This window comes from Leopardus geoffroyi, chromosome B1, assembly GCF_018350155.1.
Source record: "Leopardus geoffroyi isolate Oge1 chromosome B1, O.geoffroyi_Oge1_pat1.0, whole genome shotgun sequence".
Classification (NCBI taxonomy): Eukaryota; Metazoa; Chordata; class Mammalia; order Carnivora; family Felidae; genus Leopardus; species Leopardus geoffroyi.
The window spans coordinates 104,423,469-104,448,353 of NC_059327.1; the positions used below are offsets into that span (position 1 = coordinate 104,423,469).

The following is a 24,885-nucleotide window of genomic DNA, read 5'->3' on the forward strand; positions in this document are numbered from 1 at the left end:
AGTGCCGACTGGGTCTTAAATTTGACAAGTAAGCTCGGAACAGATAAACATTATGGCTTTACGCATAATCCTTCAATTCTAAGTCAGGCTGGATGAAAATACAGCCACAAAAAAAAGCAGAGTTTAATTGCAGACTGTCCGTTGATCTATATCTATTTTAGTCTTAAAGAATTGGCTAGTTTTGTGGCTTTTTTAAAAAACGTATAAATTGTTTATTGCACTTGTTCCCCAGTGATACTCTTTCTCGTGGCCTTGTTTTTAGAAACAAAACAAAAGTACTCCACAAAGTTTCCGTTTGTTCTGGACTTGATGTCATGATGGCGATGATCTTTTCTCATTGCTTTTCCATATTGCCTTTTAAATAATAAGCCAGTGTATTTTACAGAGAAGATGGCAAACACTTTCCTAAAGAAAAAAAACACTTGTTAAGAGCAGCAGATGAAAAACACGGTGCTAATAGGTTAAATTCCTGAGGCTACACTGCTTATCCAGGAGAAGAAGAAAGGGTGAATGAAAGCTTGAGACTGATAGGCTGTCTTTCCCCAAATCTCATTTTTAATGCTCAGAAAATCTGGTTCAGACTGAAGGCTATGTTTTATTCAATATGAAGTTTGTCTTCATTAGTACTTTCAGGATACCCATTCCAGCACTTGTTCAAATGCATTACATTTTAATCTAATAGATCATTTACAAATTTAATTTTGAGAAGTTTTACATAGGCCCTGAAATAATGACTGGTAGAGGTCTGGAACATGTTGCAGATAAGCATAAACAATTCCTTTGTATAATATCTAACCCAGAACTACATAATTAGGATTTTTAATTATTAAATAATTTTCAGTTTTTCATGTATTCTTAACAGATTAAGGTGGTCGTCAATAATATTGCTACTCTCCATAGATATATGTGCAGACATCTGTATTCATTTAGTAAAAGCTACGATTACGTAGGTAAAGTGCTTTTATAAACTGTTAAATACTCTATACTCTTTCTTATTATACCTCATCTAAAAATCTCTACTTGTTTCACTTCTACCAGAGTGGAAGTGAATAATACAGGCTTAAGAAAAAAAAAATTTTAATATTTTTTAATATTTAAGATTTAAAAAACAAAGAGCGAGAGATAAAGATCTTTAAAAATTTTTGAACCATATTTTTCTATTTGCATCACTTCATGGTAGTGAAATAAAGTGAAAAGTAACCTGGATTTAGGATTCCAGATCTGTTTGATTATTACACATTATTTGATGGTCATAAGTACTGTCTTCATGGTCTTTTTCAATGTAACAAATTGCCCTAAGCTGAGTGATTTTGAACAACACACATAGATTATGTCACAGTTTCTGTGGTTCAGGGATTGTGGAGCAGCTTAGCAGGCTGAGTGGTTCTGGCCCAGGTTCCCTGCAGGGGGCTGCACTCAGGATACAGGCAGAGGTGTTTGGCTCATGCTTGAGGATCCACTTCCCAGAGAGCTCACTCACATGCTTGCTTTTTGGCAGGAGGCCTCAGTTCCTCACCAAGTGGGGCTGTCCGTAAGTTGCTCAGTTTCCTCACCATGTAGCAGCAGGTGGGCAAGAAGGAATCTCCAGAGCCCTGTCTGGCCGAGTCACCAGAGTTGTGCACCTTGGCTTCAAGGTATTCTCTTCTTTAGAAGCCCGGGCATCAAGTCCAGCCCAGACTCGAGGGGAGAGGAATTATACTCCACGTCTTGAAGAGAGGCGTATTAAAGAATTTGAGGAGATGGAAACCACCGGAAGTACTAGATCTGCTTTGAGGCTTTTTCTCTTTCCTTAAAAATGGCCAGGGGCGCCTGGGTGGCGCAGTCGGTTAAGCGTCCGACTTCAGCCAGGTCACGATCTCGCGGTCCGTGAGTTCGAGCCCCGCGTCAGGCTCTGGGCTGATGGCTCTGAGCCTGGAGCCTGTTTCCGATTCTGTGTCTCCCTCTCTCTCTGCCCCTCCCCCAATTCATGCTCTGTCTCTCTCTGTCCCAAAAATAAATAAACGTTGAAAAAAAAATTAAAAAAAAAAAAAATGGCCAGCTGATAAAAGAGGAATTTTGTTTGTCAGTTAAAATTATTTCTCACCCTTTCACGTACTAAACAATGACACGAATCACCAGAAGCAACATAGGCTGGGTTTAAACAAAGGTGGAGAGTTGGTGTGTGTGGCTCAGTTGGCATGGGGGAAAGAGAAAAGAGGAAGTAGAAAATTTAAAAAAAGGAAGACTGAGGAGAAACGAGGAAGATGTCTGCTTCTTTCAGGCTGTGGCGAATGATTGAGGCATTAAGAGGCTTCTGAAATGTTATGTCACAAATGCTGGTCTATATGAGATCACTGTTTGCATGTAATGTAAATGTAATGTTCTGCTTCATAATATCCACAGGAAGTGCTCACTGGAATATCCTTGTTATCTCTCTGCACCATTGTTTTCTGCATCCGTTGATGAATCAAAAGCAGAGGGAATGTGTCTAGTCCTTTGGCACATTGTTTGCTTGAGTATAAACTGGAAGGAGGGAAGGGCGCGGAGACAAGGCTGTGTAGGCAGGCAGAGGCAAGATCATGAAGAGCCATCCAATGCCCTGCAGAGGGGGTGCTGATTTTTTTTTTAAGGCGGGAAATATTTGCTATTACTTAAAGATCTGTATGGCCACAGCCTTAATGATGGACAGTTTCCTTGTTTAATATATAACCCAGAGCCACGTAAGTTGACGCTTGATAGATCTTGATAAGTAAATAATTTCCGTATTTGTTCATGTACGGATAAAGTTTTGTATCCAGAAGCAGGGAAGTTGGTAAGGAGGCTTTTGCAGTAATCCAAGCTAGAAGTGGACCCAGGCTGAGGCAGAGGAAGCAGGAAGTAGATTTGTTGCACTTCTGTTTGAGAGATAGAGGGATTGATAAATGGAGGAATAAGCAGAAGAATCTATAATACATTTAGGTTTTTTAGATAGGGTGTAACAGAGGAGAGTTGTGATATTCCCTAAAGAAAAACATGTAACAGAAAGTATTGGTTTGTGGGGATCAAAACGATTAGCTCTCTTTTTTGGGATATGTTATTTTACTGTTGAATAGTTTCTTCTCTCTCCTTGAAACTCAAGGCTGCCTCCCCACCCCTCTTTCGGCTGATGGCGTTGCTAAATATTTCAGTGCAAAAAGCAATTAGAAGCGTACTTCTATAAGAGAACTTATTCTGTCTCCCTTTCCTGCCCCTGCATCTGAGTCCACATACTCTGTTTTCCCTTTTACTTCTAGGGACAAACTGTCTGTGAAATAGCAAGGGTCAGTCTCACACGTGTGCACCAGATCTCTCTCCATATCGCCCACTCAAGGACAAATCTTGGCAGTTTCCCCCTTCCCAGTGGCCCATGCCCGGAATCACCAGATTTTCTCTTTCTACAAAACTGGTTTGTCAGTATGCATATATGCTGTTATTTCCCCCATCTTAAAAGCAAAGCACCTACTGGCCATCTCCTTTCAGAGACCACCTCATTCCTCTGATCAGTATCAGAGCAGGTCTTGGAAAGAGCAGCCCACAACCAGTTGCCATTTCCGTTTCCTCCCATTCTCTCCTGAACATACTCCATCCATGCCTTTGCCCGTCCCACTCTGTGAAAACCGTGCTTGGCAATGTCCTGTGACTTCCCGAGGGAGCCAGGGATCGTTCCTCAGTCCTCACCTGGCTGTGCCTATCTGCAACATGTGACATGTGACTGGGTGACCAGTCATTCCTCCAGGACAGATTGTTTTCACCTACTTTCTGGGACCTCAGAATCCCTAGTTTTCCTCCTGCCTCTGACTGCCTCTCTGCCCCCTTGGCTGGTGCCTGCTTATCACACTGGTGCTGCTCAGCTCAGCCCTGGACCCTAGTCTCTGCTCTAACTACGTGCACTCCTGCAGTGATTTTGTCTACTCTCATGGCTTTAAATACCATTTATATGCCAACCAAACAGATGCTGCAACTGTACTGTTTCTTCAGTTTAAATTCATATGTCCCGGTGCCTGGGTGGTTAAGGCGGTTAAGCGTCCCACTCTTGGTTTTTCGTTTGGCTCAGGTCAAGATCTCACGGTTCGTGACTTCAAGTGCCCCATCAGGCTCTGCATTGACAGCGCAGAGCCTGCTTGAAATTCTGTCTCCCTTTCTCTCTGCCCCTTCCCCACTTGCTCTCTCTCTCAAAATAAGTAAGTAAACTTAAAAAACAATGAAATAAAGTCTTCTGTTCAACTGCTTACTTCTCTGCCTCTGCATGTCTAACAGGCATCTTGAACTTAACATATTGAACACCAAACTCGTGATCCCCCTTCCCACCAAACCTGCTCCATGATCATCCCCACCACACTTAACGACTTCTCTCATTCTGGCTAAATTCCTTGAAGCCATCTCTGCCCTCTTTCTTTCTCGCACAGTAGACATCTAACTCACCAGTAAACACTGTCGGTTTTCCCTTCCATCACTGTTCTCCACCTGCACCTCCGTCACCCTGGTTCAAGGCACTTGATATGTAAGCCCCTGAGCTACTACTGTAACTCCTTAACTAGTGTCCCCGCCTCAAGCCTTTGAGTCCTTACACTCAATTCTGAACACAAACTTTATAAAACTTGTTAGAGCCCATTACTCCCCTCATCAGAACTGTCTCATACCACCTTATCCCAGAAGAAAAGTTCCACATGCCCTGTCTCCTGATGCTCCTCTTATCTCCTCTCCTGTTATTCGGCTTCCCATCCTCTCCAACACACTGGCAGTCTTGCTGTGTCTCAGTAATCAGGTAAGCTGCAGCCCCAGAGCCTTTGCACATACTGTTCCCTCTGTCTGGAAGTGTCTCCCCTAGTTGTCCTCATGGTTCACTCTCTCATCTCCTTTGGGCTTTTCCTCAAATGACATCTCAGGGAGACTCTCCTTGTCCATCCTTATTGAATTTAAACCATTACTTCCATCCCTGTTCTGTTTTCTCCATAATACTTAAGCACTTAATCACTATCTGACACACTACATATTAACTTACTGGTGTGTTTCTGTTTCTCCTCACTAAACTGTACGCTCCACCAGAGCAGGCTTCACAGAGGAGGTGATGTTTAAACTGCATTTGTGGTATGCAGTAATCTGGTTTACCTAAGAACTTCTTTTGCAGAAGTTTTTCTCTGCCAGCTTGATGCATGGTATCCAAAACAGATTGACAAGTTAAAGGATGGCAAGTAGAAATTTAATCAAGGCCACGTGTTAAATGGCATTATGGCTGGGAGCTTCATGCTGACTCTTCAGAGCTCAGTAATAATACTTTTTGTTGATATTACCATCTCTATATTAATTTTTTTTGTTTTTAAAAATTTACATCCAGGTTAGCATATAGTGCAACAATGATTTCAGGAGTAGATTCCTTAGTGCCCCTTACCCATTTAGCCCATCCCCCCTCCCACAACCCCTCCAGCAACCCTCAGTTTGTTCTCCATATTTTTGAGTCTCTTCTGTTTTGTCCCCCTCCCTGTTTTTATATTCTTTTTGTTTCCCTTCCATTATGTTTATCTGTTTTGTCTCTTAAAGTCCTCATATGAGTGAAGTTATATGATTTTTGTCTTTCTCTGACTGACCAATTTCACTTGCCTAATACCCTCCAGTTCCATCTGCATAGTTGCAAATGGCAAGATTTCATTCTTTTTGATTGCCGAGTAATACTCCATTGTGTATATATACCACATCCTCTTTATCCATTCATCCATCGATCGACATCTGGGCTCTTTCCATACTTTGGCTATTGTTGATAGTGCTGCTATAAACATGGGGGTGCATGTGTCCCTTCGAAACAGCACATCTGTATCCCTTGGATAAATGCCTAGTAGTGCAATTGCTGGGTCGTAGGGTAGTTCTCTTTTTAGTTTTTTGAGGAACCTCCATACTGTTTTCCAGAGTGGCTGCACCAGTTTGCATTCCCACCAACAATGCAAAAGAGATCCTCTTTCTCTGCATCCTCACCAACATATGTTGTTGCCTGAGTTGTTAATGTTAGCCATTCTGACAGGTGTAAGGTGGTATCTCATGGTAGTTTTGATTTGTATTTCCCTGATGTACCATCTCCATTTTAGATGAGGAAAGGTGGACTTGGTCAAATACAGGAAATTTCCCAATATTACGTGTCTTCTCTGTGGCAGAACTGGAATATAGACCCACATCATCTTTATTCTAAGGCTGCATTTTTCTTACCATGAAGTAATTACCTTCTTTCATCTTTATTAATGGTTGTACCTGAAAAGCTACCACCCAGCTCTTTTCCTATTTTAGTTTTTGAAAATGCAAATTACAGACTGGGATAATATAATAATAAAAGGCAGAGTTGCAAACAATGATTCCAAATACTGTTAACTTCTTTGTATATTATCTGGCACAGCTGTGTGGGGGAGGGCATGTCTTTTTTTGCCAGCAGCACCTACAATTAGGAGTTTTGCTAGTGAGACAGATGTCTGCATATGAACTTTCATGTATGATTACCTTCGCAGGCTCATCTTCCATGTGAAGGAAAAAACACCTAGAAATAAAATTATGTTTTGGCTATGGTGACATAACAGGCTATATTCTCTATGTGAAGGATTTGTTGAATGTAAAAAAAAAAAAAAATAAAGATCATAAATATGCACATACATTCTTTTTGCCCTGGATCTGGATCTCTTAAGCTAAATGATATGGGTATCTAGCTTCTCATGGCCGGGAGCTGGTTAGCTGGACCGGTACAGGTGAGAGCAGGGATGTGAATACTCAGTTCAACTTTAACAAAGGAGATGGTCTCACAAAATCTTTGATGCCAGCTCTAGTTTGTAAATGAGATTCAGCCTATTTTGTGTTTTGATGCATGAAACTTGCTTTTTTTTTGCCACTTTTGCTGTGTTACTTCTCTTCTGTTTGTGTTTAGTGCACACTATGGGCACACCACTTTACTGTGTAATTATCAAGAAGGTTTATTAGTACAGCATCTTACCAGGCTGTAGAGACGTGGACCTCTTACAAGTGCAGGCAGTGGTGGAACAGACTTGACCCTGGTTTAACAGAGTCCAAATCTAACAACACCATCCGGAGGTAAGCCTGTGCTGTGCAGGCCAGCAGCTGGCAGATTGCAGGACACCACCCTGAAAATAAATCTTAGTTATCAAATAGATCCCAGGTTCTGAAGGCATTTTTGGCAATATCATGTATAAGGGTGGGCACAAACAGTGGTAGATTTATTCTGACACAAAGTACAGTTATATAATGTACATCAAATCTATAGTATTTTTTGTTATTTTGGACTTAGTCCCAATTAGGCAGAGAGAGAGAGGGAGAGAGAGTTTGAAAGAGAGAGCTCTGAATTTGTAGCAAAAATGATTTAGTCTTGAGTGCTGGCTTAATGATCAGCGATTCCTTGAGCAAGTTTCTTCACCTCTCTGTGCCTTAGGTGACTCATCTGTAAGGTTTCAACATGAAGTACAAACACAGAGGGTGGTTTTAAAGGTCCTAGTGAGACAAGGAATGTGACAGTGCCCACCACTGAGCTCTTCACCTAGTGAAGGTTCAGAAAAATGTCCGTTTCCTCCCTTTATGAAGGGTGGCCAGGCCAGACAAATGGGGGAATGGAAAGTTAAATAACGGTAAACACTGAACATACCCTGCCATGGGAAAGACGGCAGGCTCTTCTCTGCCATGTAACTTTCGTGTCTCTGGCAATTTTTAAAGTCATGTAAGGAGACTTTGCACAGTGGCCACGTGCTGCTCTGTCTCAGGATTGAGGCTCTGTATCCCAAGGGACAGAAAGGTCTAATAAGAAGGCAAAAGGCTCCTGTGGTTCTAGATTTAAGACTTTTACCTCGTTGCTCAAAAGCTAGTGAGGCAGAGAGTTTAGTATTTGGCAGGGGAGAGGGATTTTTTGTGTAAAGGGATGAGAATAAACACTAGGATCAAGAATTATGCCCAGCATCCCCTTGTCTGGAAGGAACCCAGTCTCGGGTTGGCACCACTCCCACTGGATGTTCCTAGGGCAGGACAGCTACTGACCCCCAGAGGCCGGACTTGTTCTGGCCCTATCTGGGGAACATCCATTCTGCCTAATACCACAGAGCAAGTGGTCAGAACCTCTGTCTGCTTCAACATTACCAAGACAGCTGGGAACTCAGTTCAAGGACCATCACTTTCATATACCATCAGCAATTATAAATTTACTTTTAAGGGGCACCTGGGTGGCTCAGTCTGTTGGGCGTCCAACTCTTGATTTTGGCTCAGATCATCCCAAGGTCATGGGATCAAACCTTGCTCAGCCTCCATGCTGAGCATGAAGCCTGCTTAAGATTCTCTCTCTCTCTCTCTCTCTCTCTCTGCCCCTGTCCCCAGCTCATACTTTCTCTCTACAATTAAAAAAATTACTTTAAGACTTTTGAAAACTGAGTTAAGTTTTATATACAGTGAAGTACACAGATCTTAGTGTACAATTTGATGAGTTTGACAAGTGTGTATACATCTGTGAAGCTAACACCCCAATTAAGATATCTCACAAACTATGGACAACACTGTGCTGATTCCTGTTACCATAGATTAATTCTGGTTTTTCTTGAAGAATCTACTTATTTTTGAGAGTGTATTATATATCCCTGAAATACAGGACCTTTTTATGTTGCATAAGAGGTTCTTGGATATAAAGATATGACATAAGATTTATAATGGAAGTCAAAACAACTTTTGATTTGTCTGCCATTTTGGATCTTTGTTTCTTAAAGTTATAACTTTGAAATTGTTCTATTCCCTTTGGTGAAAATACACATTAACAAGATAAGCATATGTATGGGATTTGCAGACAGCAGATTTCCAAAATCCTTGGTCTTCACGATTCCTTTGAAGAATAGTACTTAAGAACCTGTATTTTATATTAGTGCAGGTTTCACTTTCCCTTTGGGGGGAGTAGTAGAAAGAACTAGGTTTGGGATCACACCTGCAGAGCAGCTGGGTCTGCACATTCTTGGACTCCTATTTAACTTTTCCGAACATCAGCTACCTCTGTGATAAAATGGGAATAATTGTGTCTACCTGAAAGAGTTGTGGCAAAAGTTAAATGAATTAACAGATACAAAGTGCCTGTCATATAGCAGGCCCTTCCTTCTCCCTTTTATAAATAGCAGACTTTTTAGGATTATGAATTTTTTGGCTGGGGATAGATTTATTAACTGTATTAGAGATATTGGCCATTAATCATGTATTTCTCATGTCAGTTATCCTAAGGGCATTGCTGTTTATATCTTGTAACTTTCTCAAAGTTTCTTTTCAACTTGGCTGCCTCTTCCTAGCCTCTCGGGCTGTGAGAATAAAGTAAAAGCATCCACTTCTCCTGTATTCATACTTGTGTTGTCTGCAACCTTGGAAGATCCATAAACGTATTCTTGAGAGAAACAGTAGGTGTAGTGGTGCTTATACGTATAAATGGATAACATGGATCACAAACAAATAAAGTCAGTCTTGCTAGTCATTTAAAAAAAATCAAACCTTGATTCTCAAATTTATTAATAAAAGCCCAACAACAACAGAACGGTCACAATTTGCAAAATTACACATAGGTAACACAGGAGAGCCAATAGATAATAAAAAATTTAAAGCTGTTCATTCTCTCTAGTAATCAGGAAGATGCAAATTAAAGCAACAGTGAAACACATTTGTAGAGCTGTCAGATGGCCAAAAATTTAAAAGCCTGATAATACTAGGGGCTGGTTAGAATGTAAGGTTAACAAAAATTCTTAAGCATTGCTCGTAAAGGTATAACTTCTGTAATCCCTCTGAAGATTTCAACAAAGAAACTCTTAGGTATGTGCACAAGCAGACCCATATAGAGATGTTCACCGTAGATGTTTTTTAGAATTCTAATAGCAAAAAATTGGAAACAACCCAAACATCCGTCATTTGGGGATTAGATGAATAAAATTTGGTATGGAATGAAACATTATATATAAAATGAATGAACTAGATCTATATATGAACTGACTGAAAAACAACATTGAATATAATAATAGGTTGCAAAATTATGCATTTCTTATTATTTTATCTGAGTAACCTTTTTGAAAGATGAAAGTACTAGGTCTTGTTATAGATTCATATATTTCTTAGGAATGCAATGTTAGGGGTTGACTCTGGGAAGGAAAGACGGGAGAAAGAAGAATGGCCCTGGAAGGAGAAAGTCCAATTTAATTTTCTTAGATTAATTTAAAAAAGGAAACATCCTCAAATATTAACACCTCGTAGTTCTTTATCAGTGATTCTCAAAGTGTCTTTTATCTTTGGACCAGCAGCATGTGGCATCACCTGAGAGCTCTGAGAAATACAGATTCTCGAGCCCCAACCCAGATCTGCTAATCTGAACCTGTAGAGTGGGGCCCAGCAAGCTGTGTTTAACAAGCCCCACACTGCCACTGTTCTAGGTGACAGAGATATGGATGTTTACTATCTTATTCTCTGTGATTTTCTGTATTTTTAAAATTAAGTGTTAAAACGAGCAATCTTAAGCTTTTCTTTGCCATTCTCCTGAAGTCCTTCTAGGCCCTAAGTTCCTAAGGATTATTAAGAGCATAAACTTCTTACTGCCACATCAGTTCTCAGATGTGGAGAGATCACTTAATATCAAGCAAAAGGCAGAGAAAGAAAATGGGCAGATATAATTAACTATTACTCGAATGTGAATTGTTGAGTAAGTACATCACCCTAACAAGTATTTGATCCCTCTGACACTTTCCCATTATCGTCAACAGCAAATCTCCATCAAGCATTGAGTGCATTCGAGACAAAGCAAAGTACCGATGCTACAATAAGGCATAGATATAAATCATGTCCTTAGAAAACAATCTAGTTGGAGAGCCGGGATGAGAGGAGAGAAAACGAGGTTAAAAATGAGAATACCTCATTGTGAAATGTATGGCATACCCAGCTGCCACACAGAATTTCAGAAAGGTTTCAAGGGAAGCTTTCTGTAGACTCTGCCTCAGTAGAGAAAGGGGAAGGTAATATTTCAAGGAATGATGTGAACAAAGGTCATCATAGCGTTCTAATTCAAAGACCCATTTAAGTGATCTTGTTTGAAGCTGAGGGTGTGGAATCCATCATCAGTTTTCATCCTTTAGATGGATGGAACGTTACAATGTTTTGAGTAAAAAGGTGATTTGTATGTGCAGAGCAGTGTCCCAAGAAGATAAATTTGGCATGAGTGTCAAAGGTCGACTAAAGGCAGAAAAACAATTAGCAATGATATGTCAGGGCTCTCAAAGAGAGTGAGGATTTAGATGGTGAAGCACAAGATACAGTATGGAGTGAGGGAAAGTGAAAAAGGAATGGAGAATGATTCTAATGGGATGTGTTAGTTTCTTATTGCCTCTGTAAAAAAAACTACCAGAAATTTAGTGGCTTAAAACAACACACAAGTGTATTATCATACAGTTTTGGATGTCTGAGTCTAAAACAGGTCTCACTGGGCTAACATCAAGGTGTCAGAGTATTGTGTTCCTGTGTGGAGTCTCTAGGGGAAGAATCTGTTCTCTTGCCTTTTCCAGCTTCTACAAGCTGCTTACATCCCTTGGCCTGTGGCCCTTTCTTCTGTCTTCAAAACCTGCAGCCAAGCATCTTCAAATCTCTGACTCCCAACTCTTCTGCCTCCTGCTTTCCCTCATAAGGATGCTTGTGATTACAGTTGGAGGACCCACCCAGATGAGTCAGGATAATCTCTCCATCTCTAGATCCTTAAGTTAATTGCATCTGCAAAGTTCCTGTTTGCCATTTAAGGTAACATAATCACAGGTTCTGGGGATTAGAAGGAGAACATCTTTGGGGGACATTATTTTGCCTACCACATGGACTATGGCCATAATTTGATGATTGTCTAGGATTTGGAAGAGAGGTGAGAAAGCCCGGATTGGTCATACCAACTCTGTCACTTTCAGTTTGCTTACTTGTAAAACAGAAGGAGAAGGTGGTATATGGGTGAGAGTCTCTTCCAAGCCTAATGCTCTAAGTAGAATGTCACCTCCATGAGGACATGGGTTTCTATCTGTCTTGTGCTCTGCTGGGTCTTCGTTGCCCAGAACAATCACTGATATATGAGAGACTCAGAGATTATTTTTTGAATAAAAATACTTTTTGTTGGATGAATGACTGAGTCAAGTAAATTTTTGAAAAAACACTGGGGAGACTTCTCCACTGGCTCCTGTATGTATTAAATTTGGATTTTCTTGGTGAAATAAGGTTTTGGCTCAGGTTATACCTGGTCTAGGGGCCCTGTCATTATGATAGTGGCATTCCATGGATGGGAGAGAAGGATAGCTAAAAATTGCAGAGTCTGTTCCTTTCTTCCCTTGCATTTTTAGCTTCCATCCTGAGTGTCCCCTGGAATTGAGAATAAGGAAGTGTATTGAGATTGATGTATGGCCTCAGTAAGTGTCTGGGGCAGCTGCTAATTGAAGAAGAAATTGCTCACTGTGGCAATGATCAGTTGCCCCTGAATTGACCAGCTGTCACATTCCACACTGTTCACTCAGTGAGAGTCAAGTCTTGCCCTTTGCATTCCTAAAAGAACACTTGACCCTGTGAGGACATAATATCCATTTATGCTGTGCAAAGTGCCAGTAAAATAGAAAACAGAAGTTTCTTTGTACTTAAAAAAAAAAATAGCATAGAGTACTGCCATTTGAGGATCCAGGTAGCCAGCAGGTAGGCAGAGTGATTGGGCTTTCTGATGTGGAAACTAATACTTTTAAGGGGCTTTGCCTCTCAGATATGAGGTCTGACACACACTTGCCATAAAGGCGATCGTTCGAAACTGACATTTAAAAAGCCTGTGGTTAGCAGTTACTTGGTTTGAAGACAATGAGCTAATTTGTTTAAAGGGGCAGTAGATGACTGAAGAAGGAAATCAACACAAGGAGGGCAGAAGGTGCTAGTTTTGCTTAGGATCCTTGAATTTCAGAGAATTAAACTCTTTTTGGTCTTTTGCTGAATTATGTGATCTTGGACAAATGCTACGCTTTTTCTCCTATTTTTACCTGTTTTTTTTTTTTTTTAAATCAGTGCTGTTTTTAAAATGTCATCCATCTGGGGATGGAGGCACATGTATGTATTAGATATATGTTCTTGGTCTAATAAATCTTTGAAGAACATGCCTGTGTTTTTAATACCAGTTATATTTAATTAATTGTCTCTTAAATTAACCTCAATATCTGAATCTGTAAAATTATTAGTAAGAGAAGTAATTGGTTACCAGAAAGGTTGAAAAATTCATCATTGGAAATCCTTATTCCATGACATTGCCTAAAAGTAAATATCTTGTTTAATATTAGAGGGAAAAAAAATTGTGGGTCAGGGGAATTCAATATAGTAAAGATCTGGTGTTGAGGGAATACAAAGTAGGCTTTAAAGCCTATAAACAAGATTTCTGGTCTGTTGGCCAGACTGTACAGATGCAGAAGAATACCCCTCCACAATTCTGCAAACAAGTAGAAGATAAAATTTTACCAAAAACAAGTTTACAAATTACAGATGCGCTCAAGAAAGGGAAAACCCACAGGTGTCAGACACAGAGGGGAACCCAAGATAAGAAACGTGAGCATGGAGTCCTGGCCAGATGGGCTCACGAGGATCTGAGATTCAGGATAGTGACGAATGTCCAGGGGTAGCATCCGCAGGCTATGGAATGCATACACTCTGCAGGAATAGCATGGAGGGGCAGGGAGGGGAAGCCTAGATGAGTGATGGTTTCATTCATGAAAATGGGCCTGGCAAACTCCACCAGCAGACAGGAGAAGCCTCAAGGAAGCTTGTCTCCTGCCTGCTGCTGTGAGAGAAAGAAGAGGCACCTGTGAACCATGAGAACATGAGCCTGTGCTCTACACAGGTATGGAGTTCACATTCACACTCCCAAGGCAGTGCCAAGACAAACAGGAAGTCACTGGGCACAGATGCTTCATGACTCAGGGAAGGTGGGACTCCTGTGGAAAACAGCCCTTGCTAAAGATGAACTCTCAGGCAAAGAGATGAAGGACTTAGGATTTATAAGAGAAGGAGGAGGAGGAGGAATAGACAGATTTGAAAAATGAATCTGATAGAAATTCCAGAATGGAAAATAGTTATTGAACCATGTGAACACTCTTGTGTTGGTTGAAAATTGTGAATAATGACTGATAGTATGGTTTCAAGGACACTGTTGTTTTAACTACCGAGAAAACTTTTCAGCCCATGGTTAGAAAAATGTTTATCATATAAACAGTTCTGAGTATCAAACGTGCGGATTGAAACTGAGGTTGAAATTGGCATACAAACTTTAATACAGGAAGAGCTGAAGGGATCATCTCCAAGTGCACCGAAGAAGCCTTGTTTGAAGTTCTCTTCTACTTAAATGAAGTTGCCGCAGGCACACTGGGAACAGGCCATGCTTTGATCTTGCTTCTCTGGTAGAGGTTGATGCTCACCGACCCACTTCGAAAATATTTACCCCCTGCCCCTCCCAGCTCTCGCCTACCACCCCAGGTCAGTCTGCAGATCACTGACCAGGTTGAGGGTTATCTGTAGCCTGCAGCCTTGGACCATAATGAGCTCATTAGCCCACACCGGCTTTGTTCTCATTCTCAAGAGACTCTAGTGATCTAAACTGACCAATGTTATCATTTTTACTGGTCTTGATTTCAGAAAATGCATTATGCCACTGATTTGCCTCTTTTAAGACTAGGAAATTAACTGTTCTCTCACTGTCAATTTATGGTGACATCATGATCGACTAAGACGTTAATACAGTTTGGTGACCATTTAATAAACAACTAGCTTTTTGTGTCTTTCTATTTTTGAATGAGTGGGAACTTTACTTTCGATCTTGAGTACATTGCCTCACACAGCTCCACATGCATGTAGTGCATTACTACATCCTTTTTTATACTGCGTAATCATCTGAGAAGGTTTGCCTAAGACTCTTTGTATCTGTTTGTAAACTTCCCTTCCTTAAAATGAAGATTTAAAATTTAAGTCTTTCTTTTATAAAGCCGTTTACTAAAGACAAATGAAAACTCAGATGTTATCATGTCTGAGAAACTGCCTCTTTACCCATATTATGTGCCCCCTTCTGTACTCATAGCAGTCTGTGGGCATCTGTATCATTGAACTGATCACACCGTCCTATGTGCCTTAAGTGTATGTTTGTGCATCACCCGATCTTGACCCAGAGCTCCTTCAGAGTAGTCTTTCTCCCCACTGTTGTCTCTCCTCAGTACAGAGTAGACACCTCAGTAGTTGAAATAACCAGGCTGTACTGATCACACTGTGTATTAGACCCCAGTGACCCTCAAGTGGCTCCTGTCAGTTACACTCAGGTGAACATGCTAATCTGCAATCCAGACATTTTTGACCATAGACATAAGTTTTTGTGTGCATTTAGTCATTGAGATGGGAGCATCTGAACATCTGTTAGCCATTTTCAAGAGCTAAAGGGTACACACAAAAAAAGGGAGAGTTGAACTAAGGACAACAAAAAGGTACAGGACAATTGGAGAATTCTGCTTTTTTTTTTTTTTTTTTAACATCCCTTTACTCTGTCATGGGTCATGGAGGAAGGGTGTTGAGAAGATCAGAAAACTACATCAAATAAAAATGCATTTCCCCTTCCTTGTTCTGCTCTCCTAGCCAAGAATTTTATATCGTTTTTTAGAGCTAAGGGACCAGAAGGAGCTGAGGAAAAAAGGGTGAGCCACACACACAAAACCAAGGGCTTTATTTTTCTAAAGTGTAACCATTTAGGGGATAATAGCTGTTCCACTGATATTAAATCACACAAGGAAGGAGAAAGTAGAATTCATAAGAGGAAGGAGGAAAAAAACAAAAGGTAAGTTTTGAAGGTCTTTAAAAGACTAAAGCAATTATTCAGACTGAATTTGGAACTAAACAGGTAAGTAAAATACACTTTCAAGCAGAAGGAAGAGAAGGTTCTTAAAGTGTTGCTACACCTTTTGTGGAAATTTAAGACATATTCCCAGAGTTTGAGCTCAGTCTTCTTAAGATACAGTTTACCTTTGATTCATTGGAAGTAAGACTCAGCCTGTTAATTCCTGTGTTGGGTTTTCAAGAAAACCTCTTTTCCCAAAAATAAGCCTATTGGGGGTAAAACAATTTTTAAGGTCAGAAGTTTCAAAGGAAGTTGGACTACACCCCTACATTAGAAATTATTTTTCACCCTAATTGGCCACTGGATCCTGTATCATTTTTAGTAAAAGACCGTGTTTAACTAAACCATTTGAAATATTATATTTATTTTTTTTTTTAATTTTTTTTCAACGTTTTATTATTTATTTTTGGGACAGAGAGAGACAGAGCATGAACGGGGGAGGGGCAGAGAGAGAGGGAGACACAGAATCAGAAACAGGCTCCAGGCTCTGAGCCATCAGCCCAGAGCCTGACGCGGGGCTCGAACTCATGGACCGCCAGATCGTGACCTGAGCTGAAGTCGGACACTTAACCGACTGCGCCACCCAGGCGCCCCTGAAATATTATATTTAAAGCTAATATAACATGTTCATTTTATCACACATTTAATTTGGATGTGACAGAAATTTACAGTTTATTTTTCATCCAAAAATCTTGAAAAATATTCACTTAAAATGTGATGGCCAACAATATTTCCCACAATGCAGAGTGAAGTCACAGAATCAAATATGGTGGGACCCAAAAAGCTGACAACATTCGAATTCTTATTAGACAAGACAGGGGCACCTGGGTAACTCTGTCAGTTAAGTCTCCGACTCTTGACTTCGGCTCAGGTTATGATCTCATTATCGTGGAATGGAGCCCCACATCGGCTCACTCACGCTGAGCATGGAGCCTGCTTGGGATTCTCTCTCCCTTTCTCTGTGCCACTCTCCCGGCTTGCATTCTCTCTCTTTCCCTCTCTCTCTCTCTCTCAAAATAGATAAATAAACATTTAAAATATATAAATTTAAAAAAAAAGGATGTAGCAAATGATACAGAACTAGTTCAAAACTGAGGGGTTTTGTTTTGGTTTCAAAGTTTGTTGCTATTTTAAAGCACACGTAGGGGCGCCTAGGTGGCTTGGTCGGTTAAGCGTCCGACTTCGGCTCAGGTCATGATCTCACAGTCAGTGAGTTTGAGCCCCGCGTCGGGCTCTGTGCTGACAGCTCAGAGCCTGAAGCCTGTTTCAGATTCTGTGTCTCCCTTTCTCTCTGCCCCTCCCCTGTTCATGCTGTCTCTCTCTGTCTCAAAAATAAATAAACGTTAAAAAAAACAAAAAAAGTACATGTAGAAATCCCTCCATAAACACATTTTGGTGAATTTATACCAGTAATTTCAGTCAGTGAAATTGCCACTTTTTTGTCCTTATACCAGGTTGTTGGTGTAGCCCAGGCCATCAACAAGAGATCGGGAAATGGTGGGACATTCACTGAAAAAGATGAAAAGGTACCAAAACTTATGTCTGCTGTGATGTCAGTGTAGGAAGATGCTTTCTCTTTTTAGTGTATATAGACTTAGCTATTGCTGAAATTGTTGATCACAAAAAAATCACGGTTTAAAATGATCTGAAATGTTCAAAAGTGTCTCTTTCCTACGGCTAACTACAGTGCTGACTTTGAGGTCCTAGGGGTAGTCAGTCCTCAGAAACCCCCAACTACCTCCTCACTGTGTCACCAAGTCCCCTGCCCTCCAAGGGCTGTGTGCATGTTGGGGCCATACAGAGGGTGACACGGTATTTTAACTATCTAATTTACCTTTCATCACTGCTATAAATAAATTCAACACTGAGTAAAAACCCCTGAAGCTCCAAGTTCAGAACTCCAGGTCAGCTAAAAATTGGAATTGCCTCCTGGGGAAGCAAATTTCAGAATGTTTTATAAGCTTTGCACACAGACGGTGGGGCGCCAAGGTGTGAATTCAGGCTGGATGATGTGAATTTAGCTTCAGAAAGAGCGGCAGTCAGCATTATTTTATTACTCTTCCCATCCAACTCTGAAGGAATACATTCCATGCACCACATCGACATGCTTCCCGTTTAAGGACGGAAGCCCCTAAACCTGTTTATAACTTCATTCTGTCAGTAGGTTTTATTATTTCTCTTCCTGAATATGTAATTATATGTATATCGTGGAGCCTACTGAATTCTTCTTATTCAAGACTGTCGCTATTTATGTCCCTCCCCTGAAAATTAGTAGGAACGTTTGGAAGACATTCAAACAAGACAGAGTTATTTTTGTCTCCATGGTGTAGGCCGTACTGGCACTTATGTTGGTCCCCATGTTTTAATTTCTTCAGAACATAGCAAGTACCTTTTAAAATCAGTGTAATAGACATCTAGTCTCCTATTCTGTTAATGACACCTGAGAATATTTGGTGGGAAACATGGTTCTAGAATGGCTTTATATTTATATTTCATCATTTTCCCATTAAGGTAATCCCTTCTTGAAAGAGTTGCATTCGTAGGCTGTATTATCTCTGGGCAAAATAAGTATAATTGTATATAAAGTATGCCATGGACAGACTTGTTTTAGTCAATAATTAATATAATTGTGAGCATACCCCTATAAAATAGTGTACTGTGGATGACGATCTGTGTTAAAAAACATACTGAAGCTAATATTTTATACAACATATGGGACTATTTCTGCCAGTATTCTCCCAATAAGTATGTTAGCTTTCATTAGCCCCAGTAATAAGTTACAGGCTATTTATATAGTCTCAGCACAGATCCAGCTCTTAATATCATTCAGAGACAACACCAAATTTTGCATAGGGTGAATTTCGGTTTCAAATGGCATGAAGAGATCTGTGTCCTACTCCCTCCCATTTTCTCCTTGGTAATTTGTAACTAGTGTATGACTTTAGGAGATGGTGTTAATACTGGTCATCTACTTACTATACCAGTTAGCTAACACTTGCTCTGCATCAGTTCCTAATTCTGTGCAGAATTAACTTGGACCCTTTGGGCTTTCTAATATTTATTTCAGCTATAAATACTTCGGGATGCCTTCTGTGTTTCAGACAGTATAACAAGACAGTTTTGTAGACAGTTCTTAATTTGGCTGTTGTCTTCCCTGTTTTCTAGGACTTTGCTGCCTATTTGGCATTTTGTGGTATTGTTCTTCATAATGCTCAACTCTATGAGACTTCACTGCTGGAGAACAAGAGAAATCAGGCAAGTCTGATTACTAAAGAGAGCGTATAGGAATTCTCTTTTTAAAAAATTGTTAAATTTTTATCCAGGTAAAATATGTGTATGATTAAAAATCCACTTAATATTTTAGCTGTATCTTCTAATAATTTTTTCCATTTCCTGTATTCCATGCTCTGTTGCTTTATCACTGTTAGAAAATATTCATTAACTTAAAAGACGTGGATTTATTTGATTTACATCACTCTATACTTGCCATTATCCTGTTCCACTAGTATCATTACATCTGTTTTAAGTTACTGGATGGGTTGCATTAATAATGTTAGATACGGCTTTTAGTTCTTGCCCTATCAACTAGAGACATCATCTGTTGATTCTATGCTTTGTAAAATGAGGATCTTAACATCCCTCATCTTTCCTTCCCAACTGCCATGACTTGCCTCTGCTTTTCTCATCAGACCTTTTTCTGTTGCCCACATTGATAACATATATGTTGTTCTACAACCATGGTTAACTTTTAGTAAGCTTTAGTTTAATTCTCAAGTTGTGATTTAAAATAAAGTGTTTATAAGTACCGTGACTATGTAAATGTTCATATTACATTTGTTACACAACTTTCAGTTTTTCATGATGTTTCTGAATTCCATTCCTTTTTTTCCCCTTGAACTTTTCCCCTGAGTATAGAGTAGCCCTCGTGTTGTTAGTTTTTCCCCCATACTCCCCATTATTTAAGGCATACTGTTGAGTTCTTTTCCTTGGAGATCTCAAAGTTGAGGTTTTCCACCATTTCTCTTCCAAGCTGAACTATATCTCCCCTGCCTGCTGTATAGGTGTCATCATAGAATTTTCCTTCACTGCTTTCTCAGAAGGGCTCCACTGGTTGTCCACTGGATCCCATAACTCCTTCTTTCTCAGTTTATGCCCTTGTTTTATTGCAACATATTCTCAATTAATTTCTTGAGAAAGAGTATTGATCGGGTAAGTTTTCTGAGTCCTTGCATGTTTGAAAATGCCTATTATATCATCCTACCAGTTTGGCTGGGTATAAAATTATAAACTGAAAAATCACTTTCTCAGAATTTAGGGGTGGTGCTTTTGTCTTCTAACTAGCGTCCCTGTTGTACTGACCCTTGGCTCTGTGTAGGTGTTTTGTTTTGTTTTGTTTTTTGTCTAAGCTTTTCATATCATTTCTCTATATCTTCTTTTTACAAGTTAATTTTATAATATGACTCTTTTTCATTTGTCATACTGGTACCTGGTCATCCCTTTCCATCTGGAGGCTTAGACCCTTCCTTTCTATGTAATTCTTTTTCATTACTTCTTTGATAATTCCTCTCTCCCACCCTATATTTTCTCTTTTTAGATCTTGCGTTAATAAAGTATTGGATCTTCCATTGCCTTCGCCTACAGTATCTTCCTACCTGGTCTCCCTGCTCTGTTCTTGCCACCTATTAATCTAGTCCCCATTTTTACAAACACAGATACAAGCCTGTTACTTTCTTCCTGCAGTCCATCATAGTCCAAACTGCTTCCAAAGACATACAGGGCTTTTGAGATTCCTTCTCCACTTGAGTCTGCAATCTCATCTCCCCAACTCTCCTCCTCACACTCTATAGCTTCTCTTAAAACTTGATTAAGACTTGTAGTGTATGCTACCCTCTCTCAATTTAGTTGCTTTTGACTGAAATATTTCCCTTTCCCACTTCACCCAAATGATGCCTGCTTATCTCTCAGGCTCAGCTAGCATAGCATCTCCTCAATTTTCTTTGACACCCTTTCTTCCTCCTCTATACACAGATATTCCGTGAGATTAGAAGACATTCTATGGAATTCAAAGGAAAGAGAAATTACCAGGAAAAAACACAAAAGGAGCTCTTCAAATTTTGTCTGTTTTGGACAGTATTAACTGTGCTATGTGAAAATGCTGATAATTGTTGATCTCAGAAGTTTGGAACAACAGCAATGATAGTGTGTTTTATGTATCAGATAGTATTCAAAATGCTTTAGAAATGTTCACTTATTTAGTGCTTACAATAATCCTACGATTTGATATTATTATTACTATTATCCCCATTTTTAAGGAACTGACCCTACATCACAAAGCTCACAGGGAGGGAAAGCAGGATGAAAAACTGATGACTCCGGTTTCAGAGTCTGTGATTGTAATCACTATACTAACTGTACTAACAATCAGTATGGAAGCTCTGGTGGTAAATAAAGACTTACGTATTTAATACTTGAATGCAAACTTGGTTGCAACTTGTTAGACTATAAATAAACAACTTATAAATTGTAAAAATCATTGTATGGCTTTAATAATTACAAACAAATACTAAATAATAAACTAAATTTTCTTGTCTAGGTGCTGCTTGACCTTGCTAGCTTAATTTTTGAAGAACAGCAATCATTAGAAGTAATTCTAAAGAAAATAGCTGCCACTATTATCTCTTTCATGCAGGTGCAGAAATGCACCATTTTCATAGTGGATGAAGATTGCTCCGTGAGTACAGAGTATGACTTCTTTATTTTTAGAAAGACAGAAACCTATGTTCCTTAAAGCACAGCTTTTAAACCTCATGTTAGCCTCAAATCTCTCGCTAAAACCTAACTGTTTATTGTTTTTGCAAAGCCAATCAGAGTATGAGCTGTTCTGGGGGCGCCTGGGTGGCGCAGTCGGTTAAGCGTCCGACTTCAGCCAGGTCACGATCTCGCGGTCCGTGAGTTCGAGCCCCGCGTCGGGCTCTGGGCTGATGGCTCGGAGCCTGGAGCCTGTTTCCGATTCTGTGTCTCCCTCTCTCTCTGCACCTCCCCCATTCATGCTCTGTCTCTCTCTGTCCCAAAAATAAATAAACGTTGAAAAAAAAAAATTTAAAAAAAGAGTATGAGCTGTTCTGGTTGAACAGGAATAGAGGTGAGGTGATAGGATGCCTTCCATGCACCATTTCACCTTTGTGTCCCTCCACTAAGTGGTTACCATGGGAATATCCGTGTGTTGCTTTTGTCAATGACTACATTACCTTGATGGAGAAATACATTGTCATTATGGTGTGCAGACCTTTTGTGATCAGGAACGGTGGTGCCCTGGTTGCGATGAACAAGTAGACCCCCATTCTGAGTGGGTTGGGAATAAAATTTTCTTTTTATCAGAAATCGGCTAGAAACCAAAGGGCAGGCCCAATAGAGGCAATATTATTAAAGGTACTTGTTAGTCCTAAATCCTTTACCAGCAGTGGAAAACCACTAAACTGTTCTAATTGGCATATTTCAATCCATTGATGTGTAATGTAAAGAAACAGATGTGTGTGGAAAGATGGAGTATTCTCACCGAGTGCTGGTTGCTTCTAGACAGGCCAGTTGAATTCATGGTTAGAATCAGAGCTCCTAGCCTAAAGCAGTTTTCCTCTGTGCAGTTTCTTTCCCTTTTTACCTATGAACCACTACTTCTGGGATATATCTTTTTATGTCATTTATTTTCTTTTTCCTTTAGACCCTGAGAATAGGCTCTTCATTGGTGGGTTAGGAAAGAGAGTGGGGGTCACCACTTGTGTAGTCTGCTGTAATCCATATATGATATCTGAATTGATGGGGTTTTGGGGAAGTAGAATAATAAAAGATATATAATATTTATATTAAAATTTCAAAAATTGTTTTAGATAGTAAGACTGTACTATATGACTCAACATTTTCTGGATCATTTTGTGGTGTATGGGTGTCTAAGTCTCATTAACCGGATATCAAATGAGAATTTACTGTGGTAAGGTAGCCAGTATTCTCTTAGATACTATTTCATAGTTTCAGTCAGTTACAAAGTCCTTAATACGGAGATGATTGCAAGTAGCTATCCTTTTAAAGTTCAGGTCAGAACTCATTAATGCAGTAAGTCGATTTACAGTTTTTGCTCCATGACCTGTTCTTTAGCATTTAATTTTTGAAAGTTATACGTAAAACACTGCTTTTTTAGACAACTTAAATATCACTTTAATTAACATTCAACTCATGCGCCTACCGGTTAACATCTGCCATGGCAGCAACTGACTTGGATCATTGGTGCTTTGCAGTATAGCTCAGCAATGTGAACATTAATGTATTTTGTTCACTTTTTAAACCAACTTAATTTGTTGAGTTTGGGAATCAAGTGGCTTGATGTCCATTTGTAAAATAACTTTTTGTTTAAAAAGATTTCAACATGAGCAAAAATCCAAATGTAGGGAAGAAAGGACTCAGTTCTTCTCTCCCCAAATGAAACTAATATCATTGTTTTATTTGTGTGTTTCCCTCCAATTCTTTATTCAGTTGCAAATGTAGCATGGGTATGAATATGTATTCTGTTTTTTAATGTAACTTCCAAAGTATTTCTCTGTGTTGCTAATCTTCACAATTATTTTAATGATCTCATAAAATATGTCTTTTAAAAAGATCTATCAACAGCAATCAATATATGCATAAAAGCTAAAACGTGGATTTTGAATAACTATGGAGAAAATTTGAAGCTACCATATTCATTAACACCTGGTAGAAAAACAAAAAACAAGTAGTACGCAAATGAGTGTTTTGCAAGTGAATATCAGAAACTGGTAAGAACATGGGAAGGCAACTTGAGGCTGTCAGGAACGGAGTACTTGTGTCAGTTTAGTCTAACTTGAAAAATATCACAAGTATTGTCATCTTTCCTCAGTTGCACACACTTACATGTGTGTATCTAGATAGATTTCATTACATTGTCAAACTTATTTCTCAGTCCGTGTTGTCCTCTGTTTTCAGGATTCTTTTTCTAGTGTGTTTCACATGGAGTGTGAAGAATTAGAAAAATCATCAGATACTTTAACAAGGTAAGGTAACTTCTCCTCTGTCTTTATCAAAAGTCCAGCTGGCCCTTGAACAACATGACTGGAACTGTGTGGGTCCACTTATACATGGACTTTTTTCAATAAATACAGTACACTACTATAAATGTATTTTCTCTTCCTTATGATTTCCTTAGTAACATTTTCTTTTCTCTAGCTTATTTTATTGTAAGAATACGGTATAAAGGGGTGCCTGGGTGGCTTAGTTGGTTGAGCATCCCACTCTTGATTTTGGCTCAGGTCACGATTCCAGGGTTGTGGGATTGAGCCCTGCATCAGGCTCTACACTGAGTGTGGAGCCTGCTTGGGATCTCTCTCTCCCTCCCTCTCTCCCTGCCCTTCTCCCACTCATGCTCACATTCAAGAGAAATAAATAAACATAGAAAGGAATACAGTATATAATACATATAACATACAAAATGTGTGTTAATCAATTGTATATGTTACGAGTGAGGCTTCTGGTCAAGAGTAGTTATTAAGTTTTGGGGGAGTCCAAAGTTATATGTGAAGTTTTTATTATGTGGAGTATTGGCACTCCTAACCCCCCATCGTTTAAGGGCTAACTGTATATATAATACTGGCTAAATAGTTATTTTGTGACCTGTTTAAGACATAGAAGCTATGGGATGCTTTCCCCCACCCCACCAACCAATAATTTTATTCCTGAAAATACTTTACGCTTTGATGACAAAGTTCCAGTGTTTTTAACCCCTACAGTTGACCTATTGGAGAATTCCCGATATAGTGAATGGTGTCAAAATTAGTATAGACCTATGTACAATATTTTTGTGGACTGACTCATTTAAGGCCCACAAGTTTATATTGCAGTTATATTTTTCATTGAATATTGGACACTCACTGGAAATTTTATAGGCTTCTGAACAAATTTCTCTTCAAGTGTGCTGTGAT

General features: G+C 39.5%; 1 protein-coding gene across 7 annotated transcripts in view; it reads left to right on the top strand.

The window, feature by feature from the left end:
- PDE5A (phosphodiesterase 5A) overlaps positions 1–24,885 on the top strand; it is a 141,021-nt gene that overhangs the window by 40,531 nt on the left and 75,605 nt on the right. For all 7 annotated transcript variants that reach the window (XM_045468788.1, XM_045468760.1, XM_045468785.1 and 4 more), the window contains exons 4-7: positions 17,356–17,427; positions 19,067–19,156; positions 21,495–21,632; positions 23,894–23,961. In XM_045468788.1, coding sequence (XP_045324744.1) covers positions 17,356–17,427; positions 19,067–19,156; positions 21,495–21,632; positions 23,894–23,961 — 368 coding nt within the window. The remainder of the gene's footprint in view (positions 1–17,355; positions 17,428–19,066; positions 19,157–21,494; positions 21,633–23,893; positions 23,962–24,885) is intronic.